Consider the following 12574-nt stretch of genomic DNA (forward strand, 5'->3'; position numbering starts at 1 on the left):
GGCCAATAGCCTGGTCGCGGTCTTGCTCCACAGACTTAAGCTTTATCTCTACCTATTAGTCAATAGAGTGACTGACTCACGACAAAAGTTTGTGTATGTACACTGGTTGACAACTGCTAAAGAACAGCTGACACTTTCTAAGGAACAACTGCCAGTTCCTAAAGAGCAATCGACTATTGCTACGGAACAGCTGACTAATGATAGTAGAAGGAAATGTAGAGGGCAGGATGTGTTAAATGTAGCGAAGCCTGTGTACGAACGCTCTATATGCATTCGATACATCATGCAGTACGGTGTTGGACGAAGGTTGTTGTAGAACAGATCAGTCTGACATTCCATGTGATATCGTAATATGTCTGTAAGACATCATTTTAGTGCTTACGATCATGAACGAGAAACTGAACGGCGCGAAGCCTGTCAGAGTGTCACTACTGTGGCCGCAGCAGTAGCTGTGCCCGAAAGTGTCATCTTGCGATTAAAAGACCGCTAAAGGTGGTAATGCTACGGGAAAGCATTCAGGTGGTCATAGACAGACCACTACACCCTAAGACGACCGACATGTAGCCCAAGGGACGAAAATGAATGGACCGTTCACTCCTAGACAGATAGCTGCATATCTTGCGACTGCTATTGGCACACGTGTCTGTACCAGGACTATTTCGCGTGATTAAATGAGACTGGTTCGTATGTTCGGAAGCCCGTTAAATGCATCTAATTTATCAATGTCATCGTCGTAAAAGAGTTTGTCGGTGTAGGGAGCTCCTCTGTTTCTGATGTCACCCGTGGTTGGCCCTGCCCTGGTCATCGGGATACAGTTTTGGTCCCTATAACCTGCCGCCTCATCCGAGAAACAACGGAACGACTCACGTTAAGCCATCGGGCCACATGAGTTTGCGACTCTCCTGCTCCATTCTTCCTATGGCCCTCCACCGTAGAGAGCCTGGTAGGCGTGTTGTCTGTGCCATACTGCACCGTCTGCGGGTATGTACACAGCGATTGTGGATGTGGGACTACCCGGCAAACACTACTCTGTTTGGTAGGTGCCCTGACGTCATCAATGGCGTGGTTTTCTGTTGACCGAAATTCCACCTTCCGTGCAGAAAACTATCGTATGGACGTATGTTGACAGTTTGTATGATTATATCGTGAATTAAACACAGGACGGGGAAACAGCGGTTTGTTGCTTTAATTTTGGACACCAGTGTACGTATTTGAAAGTCATATCCAGTTCGGCCGTGCTTCTTTCCATCCCGCTGCCGACTGCCCACTGACCGCGTCTTGGAAAACAGCGGCGGCTGCCGACGGAATTTGGTCCCGTCACCATACACCTGAACCACGTAACCGCTCTTTAAGCAGCACTCCGTCTTCAGGCCACAAGTGGCCCATCGGTACCATCCGACCACCGTGTCATCCTTAGTTAAGGATGCGGATAGGAGGGGCGTGTGCTCAGCACACCGCTCTCCCGGTCATTACGATGGTTTACTTTGACCAGAGCCGCTACTATTCGGTCGAGTAGCTCCTTAATTGGCATCACGAGGCTGAGTGCACCTCGAAAAATGGCAACAGCGCATGGCGGCTGGATGGTCACCCATCCAAGTACCGGCCACGCCCGACAGCGTTTAACTTCCGTGATCTCACGGGAACCGGTGTATCCACTGTGGCAAAGCCGTTGCCTAACCGCTCTTTAGAGAGTGGTTATACAGAAACGAGTATTAGATTAAATTCTTTAGTACGAAAGAGCCAAAAAACGGTAGTAGTTTTTCAAAGTAATAGTTAGTTAAAATTTTACAAAGAGTAGATCTTCGAAATAGAATAGCGCAAAGTAGTACAAAGGGAATCCAAGGAAGACATGACAGAGCTGCGTTTTGTTTTGAATGTAATATATAAACCAAAGCGCCGGCTGGAGTGGCCGTGCTCTTATAGGCGCTACAGTCTGGAACCGCGAGACCGCTACGGTCGCAGGTTCGAATCCTGCTTCGGGCATGGATGTGTGCGATGTCCTTAGGTTAGTTAGGTTTAAGTAGTTCTAAGTTCTAGGGAACTGATGACCTCAGAAGTTGAGTCCCATAGTGGTCAGAGCCATTTGAACCATTTGATAAACCAATGCGCAGCATTGTTAGGTCTTTTGAGTTTTGGTTTCAGCGGTGGTCTGTTCGCAGTTCTTCTGTGGTAGTCGACTTTTGGGGTTAGATGCCCAATTTAATTGCATTCTTAGAACTGGATTAGACATTGGAGTGGTGGAGAATAGATTATATTGGGATAAATTCAGAGACGGAGTCAATTAGAGGTAATTGGGTGTACGAACATTGATAATCAAGTGAATGGTGATTGTACGTGTTAAACGAAACGCAACGATCGTATACTTACGATTGTGAAGAGATTTATTGACAATACGGAAACCTTTATGTTGAATTAGGACTTTATTCGCTGTATGCGAATTATTAAAGAGTATTGGGACGGAAAATAGGTTGGACCGTATCACACTAGTATCTCTGCCGATCGTTGTCAAGTTGATTCCGCTAATAAACGAGAAGTAAAAAATAGTGCCCATTAAAAGATTAAACTTGTGCTGAACAGACATTGAAAGGATTCTAACCCACAATTAATATCGAGTCGTAAGAATTGAGAAGCGTAGACATGTAAGGCCGAGAGACATATTCATAATTTATCGGCCATTAATGACAAAAGACAGTTTCATGGGAAAGCATAGCTTTGGTGATAGGTACACGAAGGAATGTAGTACTGACTGACTGTTATCATACCGAGAGAATACACATTAGGATCAACTCTCCTTTCATTGATTCTCCGGTGCCATCTCTCATAAATTTAAGAACTTAATAGTGTCAATAAAACAGAAATATACGAGACATTCCCAGTGTTTACTAAATTCCACAATCAGCTAGTACATAGACAATAATATCTATGAACATTCAAGGGTTATTGAAGGAAGCTGACAAACCTTTTTACAAACAGATTCAAAAGGAATCAACGAATGCATACAGACTACTAAAGTAACTAAATCAACTCACTTAGGCAAACGAATTAGTAAAAATAGACTGGAACTCAACTGATATGTTACTCCAGAGTAATAAAAAAAACTGTCTTTGGATCCGTCATGGTTGCAAGTGTATGAAATATTTCTCGAAAAACGCGATCCATTTTCAACTGACTAGTTCACACGACTAGATTCACAACGTGATTCAGAGATGTATTATACCCGGCCCATACGGCAGGGAATGGTTCAAAACTAGCCGGGACAACCGGGACAATATATACACACTAACTTTTGAGATCAGTTCCGCTGCCGAGGGGCGGAGGGGGAGGGGGTGGCGGCGGCAACGGCGAAGCGATATCTGTGCGGTGGGTGTGCAGGCATAGCCAGCAGGTAGCCCCTTACGCCATGGGGTGGAAGGTACATTACTGGTCATTAAAATTGCTACACCAAGAAGAAATGCAGATGATAAACGGGTATTCATTGGACAAATATATTATACTAGAACTGACATGTGATTACATTTTCACGCAGTTTGGGTGCATAGATCCTGAGAAATCAGTACCCAGAACAACCCCCTCTGGCCGTAATAACGGCCTTGATACGACTAGGCATTGAGTCAAACAGAGCTTGGATGGCGTGTACAGGTACAGCTGCCTGTGCAGCTTCAACACGACACCGCAGTTCATGAAGTGTAATGACTGGCGTATTGTGACGAGCCAGTTGCTCGGCCACCATTGACCAGACGTTTTCAATTGGTGAGAGAGCTGGAGAATTTGCTGGCCAGGGCAGCAGTCGAATATTTTCTGTATGCATAAAGGCCCGTACAGGACCTGCAACATGGGGTCGTGCATTATCCTGCTGAAATGTAGGGTTTCACAAGGACCGAATGAAGGGTAGAGTCACGGGTCGTAACTCATCTGAAACGTAACGTCCACTGTTCAAAGTGCCGTCAATGCGAACAAGAGGTGACCGAGACGTGTAACCAATGGCACCCCATACCATCACGCCGGGTGATACGCCAGAATGGCGATGACGAATACACGCTTCCAATGTGCGTTCACCGCGATGTCGCCAAACACGGATGCGACCGTCATGATACTGTAAACAGAACCTGGATTCATCCGAAAAAATGACGTTTTGCCATTCGTGCACCCAGGTTCGTCGTTGAGTACAGCATCGCAGGCGCTCCTGTCTGTGATGCAGCGTCAAGGCTAACCGCAGCCACGGTCTCCAAGATAGTCCATGCCGAACTGTCTTGCAAATGTCCCCATGTGTTGACTGAGGGATCGAGACGTGGCTACACGATCCGTTACAGCCATGCGGATAAGATGCCTGTCATCTCGACTGCTAGTGATACGAGGCCGTTCGGATCGAGCACGGCGTTCCGTATTATCCTCCTGAACCCATCGATTCGATATTCTGCTACCAGTCATTGGATCTCGACCAACGCGAGCAGCAATGTCGCGATACGATAAACCGCAATCGCGATAGGCTACAGTCCGACCTTTATCAAAGTCGGAAACGTGATGGTACTCATTTCTCCTCCTTACACGAGGCATCACAACAACGTTTCACCAGGCAACGCAGGCCAACTGCTGTTTGTGTATGAGTTAGGAACTTACCTCATGGCAGCACGTTGTAGATGTCGCCACCGGCACCAACCTTGTGTGAATGCTCTGAAAAGCTAATCGCTTGCATATTACAGCATCTTCTTCCTGTCGGTTAAATTTCGCGTCTGTAGCACGTCATCTTCGTGGTGTAGCAATTTTAATGGCCAGTAGCGTATGTGTTGCTGCCGGAGTCCGCAATCGCATCTCGGAGAGTACACCCGTGGTGATACAGATTACACATTAGCCCATTTTTAGTATCAGTATCTGTATTTCTGTGGCAGGAATAGCTAATAGATGATGCTACAGCGTAAGGTGTCGGTGGGTGCGGTACTGCACAGGTGGTGGCGACCATGTCGCGGCCGGAGTCTCCGGAGCTGGGGTCTGTGTCGCTGTCGGTGACGGCGGCGTCGGCGTCGGAGGGCGAGGAGGGCGACGCGGGGGCCGAAGCGCCGCGGCGGGGCCGGCAGCGCGACGACGCGGCGTCGCAGCAAGCGGCGCGGCTGCTGCTCAGCATGCAGCGCGAGTCCGAGGTGCTGCGCAGCTTCCTGCGCTTCGACATCGGCGGCGCAGACTCGGACGGGGAGGCGGAGGCGGGCCGCGACAGCCCGGGGCCCGCGGCCAGGGCCTTCCGCCGCGCCGCCGCCGCCGCCGTCGCCGTCTCGCCCACCAGCTCCGCGCCGCCGCCCGGCGCCGCCTCCAAGCGCGTGAGTCCCGCAGCACGCGTAGCTGCAGTCGCGCCCAGCGCCTCTTCCAACTGTGTTTCGTATCCATTTGACCGAACACAAACATCTACTACTCATCTTCCGGTTGGAGCTCACTTGTATGTCCGTTTTTTGCTTACATAAAAATTTGTTTTTCAATAGGTCTGCTGATTCGGCAATCGCTACGCTCCTGGGACGCGGTGTCGGGCGTAACCTCAGCCTCGCCGTCGATGCACTCACCGTTGCGGATTGTATGTATTAGGGTGTTAGCCGAAGGCTCCTTGTGGCGTGCCAGTAGATTATAGTGGCGCCAACGGCCACACCATGTTGAATACACCGGCTTCGTCCGATCACCTAAGTTCAGCAACATCGGGCCCGAATGACTGCCTGGAAACACCGGTTGCTGTTGGCTCCCTGAGTGAACACAATTTCATCTTGTTCCGGCGTCCGCGTTGTCGATACGATTGCATCGTATCCACCCACTCATTTCGCTGAATTTACAGCATTTTCAGCGAGTTTTCTGTTTACATGCTATCAAATAACACGAAAATTCCTTTTTGCTCTCTGTACATAACGAATTTTACTTTTAAGAAAGGTATTTACAAACTGGAACAAAGAAGTTATAGGACATACTGGAGGATTAAAACTGTATGCCGGACGAAAACTCGAACTCGGAGACCTTTATCTTTCGCGGGTATGTCCTCTACCAACTTTTTTTTTTCAGTGGAACCTTTCCGGCACAGAGGGAGAGGCACGAGCAAAGTCGGAAGGTGTCGCAACTTGAGATCTTTCCACCATCTCCCGTTCCCTTTCTCTGGAACCAAGGAAAGCGTAGGGAATCAGGACTAGTAGAAGCACAAAGCAAATCAAGGACACAAGTTTTATTTTCTTTAATTTTTTCTACACCACCAGGCATAGAAAAAAACAGACATAACGTGCGGGAGGGAGTGTCAATTCGCACACTCGGCGGGATTATCCTTGCATATGGTTTCAGAGATGAACATTCCAAGGGCCAGACAATAATCAGTACTAAGAGTAGAAAATTCGTCAATCAACTGCTCACTGCAATAACACCCCAACTCCGGTGTGCGTTGACAAAAACGCTACAAACAAAATTACAGAAAAATTTTCTGATATTTGGGATTGTGGATTACTGCACAATGTCATTCATTAAGGAATTCCCAAAAATCAAGGACATTTTCTTCGCCATCAGCACACAAGTAGTGAACTGTGTGTCCACAAATCCACTTCATAAATCTCCTCTTGTTTATGCGATGTATTCCAGATCCGGAAAGAAGAGAAAATGAGGAGGTATCTGATCAGGAGTCGACGGGTATAAAGGCTAGTAGTGTTGCGCCAACAAACAGACACCTATCGCCGACCCACACACCAGGCATTGCTCTTCTGTGTCCAGAAAATCACAGGCGTCGTACATCGTGGTGTCTGGAAGGTGAATCCCATGGTGGACTGACCAGCACACTTGCTTCCCATTCACCATAACCTAGCATGCAGACTAGACTTCAGTGGCAAGATAACTAACACACACCTACCGCCAGACGGCACTCGAGTCGATGTGGGTGTGCTTACCCGCAATCACATTCGGTATCATGTTCTGCTGAAGAAAGTCAAGGACCACCTCATAGTGATAGCTCCGTTCGAGGAAAAAAAGCGGACATAAAAGGAGGGCAGCGGTACGTCTGAAAGCTGTGTGGAGGCTGAGAGATAGCATGGAGCAACGGTCTCACAACGGGGTGATGAGGCTTGTGGGACAATGTCAAAAAATGGCTCTGAGCACTATGGTACTTAACTTCTGAGGTCATCAGTCCCCTAGAACTTAGAGTTACTTAAACCTAACTAACCTAAGGACATAAAACACATCCATGCTCGAGGCAGGATTCGAACCTGCGATCGTAGCGGTCACGCGGTTCCAGACTGTAGCGCCTAGAACCGCTCGGCCACCCCGGCCGGCGGGATAACGTCGCCACAGCACCATCTGAGAGCTGACGAAAAAGGCTATCGCTCTATCAAGGACTTGATACAGGTCTAAACCGCCGGTGCACTGTGGCAGTGTGAGGGTCTCGTACTGAGTGTTGAACAAGCCGTGGCAAACGTACGAACCTAATGATGCCAGCATGCGTCGGACCATGGAGGGTGGAATGGGGAGTGTCTGTGCCATGTGGAGCATACATGATGCCAAATATACATTAACATATTGCGTCCCTTGCAGAAGATCAAGGGCACATAAATAATGATGTAGGAGCTCAGCTCGTAATTGAGACAGTAGGCGTCGGCCGTTGAGGGCAATTGTGCGCCGCAGATCACCCACGAAATCGAGTACTAACAATCGGATAGTAGCAGCTGCACCCAATGGAGCAGCGCTGACGTCAAGAAACCTGCACCTACAGCCACAGCAGTCAATTTTTGGACATTAAAGCAGCTACTAGAAGCTTCGCCGTAGGTGGTAACACACGCCAAGGACCCCCTGACCTCGGCATCACTACGAAGAACGAGGACGAGATCATCCACATAACGAGGGCAGCAAAAGACGTGACCACCAAGAGATTTTCCAGATAAGCATTGATGGAGGCCGCAGAGGAACAATTCCATGGAAAAAGCATAGGATAGTGCTGATAGCGGGCAGCCTTGATGCACTGAATGATAGATCAAGATGGGAGGAGCGAGGTGGCCATTGTAGAGCCAGTGAAGGAAACGCACTACGACGTCGACAGTAGTATCAGAGTTTCCCATATTGCGCAGCTCCCCTTCCGGATAGTCGTGACCGACGCAGTCGAAAGCCTGTCTGTAGCAAAGGGCGACCAAAAGCGACAGAGGGCAGTGCGGATGTTACCAGCACTGATGATGGGAGGCTGCTTCAACTCCACGTACCACGCCGTTCGTTTAAGCTGTGTAGTCAACAGCCGGGTAAAGACATGCCTGTCGCTGCTGAGCAACGTCAAGGGACGATGTACTCCGAGGCTTGTGGATGGTAATGGGGAAACCGTCGACCGTCGAGGAAATCGTCGGGGATCTGCACGATAGGTGACAAAATGTTGACAAATTTCCGTCCATGCCGGCGCCAATGGGGGACGAAATGTCAGGTAAAACTCTAGTAGGAGGCCGTCAGGACTGGCCGGCTTGCTAGAAACCGTCGTGATAGCATCACGGATTTTTCGCTCCCTGACATCGGCCAGCGTATCCATTATTGCATCCCAAAAAAACGAGCCAAAGGAAAGTCGGGAAACTGCCGCAATGGTGGTGGGTTGATGACGTTGCGCAGAGTACAGCGTAACATAATGTATGTGTAGCGCAAGCCCTCTATCACGTTGGTTATCTAAATGCCGTTCACCATCAGTCGTAAAAACGTTATCCAAAGTCTTCCAGTGGTGTCGTCTTGGCACAGGTTACCATCGCTGACGCTCTGGAGAATACTGCACCATAGTACATCCCCAGAGAACGGTGGAGTAGAAATCCTGGGTTTGTCACAGCCACGCCGCGACTCCCTTCTATAACCAATCAAGGCCTTATGGAGGCAGCCTTTGTGCAGAGGATCCACCATGACAAGGAAGACTGATATGCATTGCAGCATCAACGACAAGCAGTCCACATGTTCTCGATGATCAGAAGGCAGTTGGGTGAAGTAAGATACGTTTTGTTCACTTTCCATGGGCTCTGGTCGCGCCATAAGTTTTGGCGACAGAGATTGACGGCACAGCTTTCGGCGTCAGGTCAGAAAACGCAATGGGCTGGACTTCAGCAGCCTGCATCCCACCGACTGCGTTGCTGGAGATATAAAGACGATCGAGGCGACGGGAAGAATGGCTAGTGAAACGCCTAAACCTCAGATGATCATCATGAATATGCTCCAAAGAGTCCATAAAGTTGAGGCTCTGGACAATTGCCTCTGGCTCCAACTATGGAGAGTGACGTGGCAGTTGGTCTGTTAGCTCCTGGGTGGTGTTGAAGTCGTCTCCCATGATCAGTGCATCCTGCTGACCCAGGAAGAGAGGCATGAGCATCTCGGAGGAGAAAGTGGAATGTTCGCGACGGTGACCCAAACCAGATGATGCATAGACGTTAATAATCCTGACGCCATCAAACGTAAGTGCCATACCTCGGGCATCTGGGAGATAGGCAACTGCGTGAACGAGGATACCGTCACATGAGAGGATCACCACCCCACCACCAGTAGGGGAAGCACGGGGCGTGTGGCAGAAGGGTACATCACTGTGATAGGAATGGAGTCGACCCCATCAAGGGGTTTCCCTCATCCTGTGCACCTCGAGAGCGTCCATCCTCAGCATCGACGTCGTCTCCCCAGGAGGCAGACGTCTCACCACGCTGGTTCAGTGGAACAGTTTCAAAGATGTACCCTCATATAGAATCAGGTACAGGAAGGTGGGCAACTGCGTCAGACGAAGGCAGGCAAAGGCTGGTGTCCGTTGGTGGATGCTAGCCAGAAAGAGTGATGGAGAGATATGTTACGTCGTCCGGTACCAGGGCGTCGAAGGACAGTGCACCATCAGTAGAAGGATAATCATCCGGTGCACACATTCAATGAAGGCAGGTATGAGAAGGGATATGACGCTGTCTCGTCTGTTTCCTCAACGACCGTTTCTTCCTAAGATGCTGTTTCGAGTCGGATAGTGGATGGCTTTCGTACGACATGTGAAAAGTGGAGGTCGGTGCAGCTCGACGGCCACCGTATATTGGTACTTCCGCTGACGGTAGTGTAGGAGAGGCAGGCAAAATATTCATCACCTCGATGAGAAGAGTCGACGCCAGTGCCTACTGATTCAGAATGGATGCAGCAGGAAACCCCGCTGCGGACGCGTACGGTAGAGGTAACATAGTAAGCGCCGAAGGGGGAGCTATGTCTCCAATTTGTGTCTGAAGCAGTCTGCGTCGAAGGCATTCAAAAAGGGCATGGCCTTCCAACCTACAATCTGAACAAGTGTGTGGCTGGCCATCGTACATGAGGACAGCCCTGCAGCCGACAATAACTAAGCAAGAAGGCACGTGTTCCCTAACTTGAGTTTTTATCTAATGGATGATACTGTCGTAAAGCTTAAAGGCAGCTACCCGAACGTCCGACGGCATCTCAAACGGCAGTTCGAAAACTCTCAACCTTCAGAGGCCAAAACCAGCATGCTCAATCACTACAGCCCCTATGCGGCCGTCAGAGTATCGGAACTTGAGATCGTGAGCACAGCGCCGCACAACGTTGGTGCACAGCTCTTCATTCGCCATCTTTATACACACAGTGCTACTGACGATCTAAAAGTTAATCCCGAGAACATCTTGCGGTAGAGACGCATTTCGTCCCGTATAAACCGTTCGACTTCATAATATTTGGTCGTGCATGATCTAACGGGAAAGATAATTTAATCGTGGTTTGGCGGTAGGAAAGCGCCGGGATGGTCAATGAATACGAACACAAAGTCAAGCGGAAGTAAACAAACACGCGCTCGCTCGCAAGCAGCACAACAAGCGAGGCGCAAAGAAGGCGTGCTCGCTTTATTTACTGCCGAAGGGAGACTGCCGACTGGGCTAAAAAAGAGGCGTGCTCGCTTTATTTACTGCTCAGGGGAGACTGAGCTGCCCAAGCGCAAGTCACGACCCGTCCTCACGACATTTGATTCCGCCAGAACCTCATTCCCTATCTGAAGATCTTTGACGTTTGGAAGGTACGAGACGACATACTGGCAAAAGTAAAGCTGTTGTTTCCGTAACTTTCTGTGCTTTACAATTTAGCTGTTATTCTTTTAGTTTATTATCTGCAACCGTAGAGAATCTTATAGAAAAATCTTATCTGTACCGAAAGTTGTCCCTGCAATTTGAAACTGCGAAGGTGCAGGTGTAACTTGCAATGTACCACTGTTTACAAAATACGAAAACAAGATTGCGAACAGGTGAATGAATTCTGAGTAGGAGTTGTGAATCCTGTTTTGACTATAGCTTCGAGAGGTGTATCTGTGTGTGTCAAAACAATATGTAAATAGGAGACATGTGTTACGTTCTCTAACGTTATAAATAATGAACTACACACATAAAAAAAGTTTTACATCACCTCGGTTCCGAGAGTTCCGGAACCTATACAGAAAATTGGAATATGGATCAACATAAACATCATTTCCGCCCTTTTTATTGCTCGTGAAAACCACACATTGCATGATGTGCCACCAAACAGCGAGACCTTCAGAGGTGGTGGTCCAGATTGCTGTACACAACGGTACCTCTAATACCCAGTAGAACGTCCTCTTGCATTGATGCATGCCTGTATTCGTCGTGGCATACTGTCCACAAGTTCATCAAGGCACTGTTAGTCCAGATTGTCCCACTCCTCAATGGCGATTCGGCGTACATCCTTCAGAGTGGTTGGTGGATCACGTCGTCCATAAGCAGTCCTTCCTAGTCTATCTCAAGTATGTTCGATGGGGTTCATGTCTGGAGAACATGCTGGTCACTCTAGTCGAGTGATGCCGTTATCCTGAAGGAAGTCATTCACAAGATGTGCACGATGGGGGCACAAATTGTCGTCCATGAAGACGAATGCCTATCCAGTATGCTGCCGATATGGTTGCGCTATCGGTCGGAGGATGCCATTCACGTATCGTACAGCCGTTACGGCGCCTTCCATAACCAACAGCGGCGTACGTCGGCTTCACATAATGCCACCCCAAAACAGCAGGGAACCTCCACCTTGCTGGACTCTCTGGACAGTGTGTCTTAGGCGTCCATCCTGACCGGGCTACCTCCAAACAAGTCTCCGACGACTGTCTGGTTGAAGGTATATGCGACACTCATCGGTGACGCCAATCCTGAGCGGTCCATTCGGCATGTTGTTGGGTCCATCTGTACCGCGCTGCATGGTGTCGTGGTTGCAAAGATGGACGTCGCTATGGAAGTTGGAAGTGAAGTTTCACATCATGCAGCCAATTGCGCACAGTTTAAGTCGTAACACGACGTCCTGTAGCTGTACGAAAAGCATTATTCAACACGGTGGCGTTGCTCTCAGGGTTCCTTCAAGGAATAATCCTTAGGTAGCGGTCATCCAGCACAGTAGTAGCCCTTGGGCGGCCCGACGAGGCATGTCATCGACAGTTCCCGTCTCTCTGTATCTCCTGCATGTCCGAACAACATCGCTTCGGTTCACTCCGAGACGCCTGGACACTTCTCTTGTTGGGAGCCCTTCCTGGCACGAAGTAACAACGCGGACGCGACTGAACCGCGGCATTGACCATCTAGGCATGGTTGAACTACACACAACA

The 12574-nt window shown here is 49.1% G+C and overlaps 1 protein-coding gene across 1 annotated transcript in view; it reads left to right on the plus strand.

Moving 5' to 3' along the window:
- The first annotated feature begins 5117 nt into the window (after window positions 1-5117).
- LOC126456068 (outer dynein arm-docking complex subunit 4-like) overlaps window positions 5118-12574 on the plus strand; it is a 136685-nt gene continuing 129228 nt past the window's right edge. Inside the window, exon 1 of the mRNA XM_050091823.1 lies at window positions 5118-5255. Within this exon, the coding sequence (XP_049947780.1) occupies window positions 5118-5255 (138 nt within the window). The remainder of the gene's footprint in view (window positions 5256-12574) is intronic.

This window comes from Schistocerca serialis, chromosome 2, assembly GCF_023864345.2.
Source record: "Schistocerca serialis cubense isolate TAMUIC-IGC-003099 chromosome 2, iqSchSeri2.2, whole genome shotgun sequence".
Classification (NCBI taxonomy): Eukaryota; Metazoa; Arthropoda; class Insecta; order Orthoptera; family Acrididae; genus Schistocerca; species Schistocerca serialis.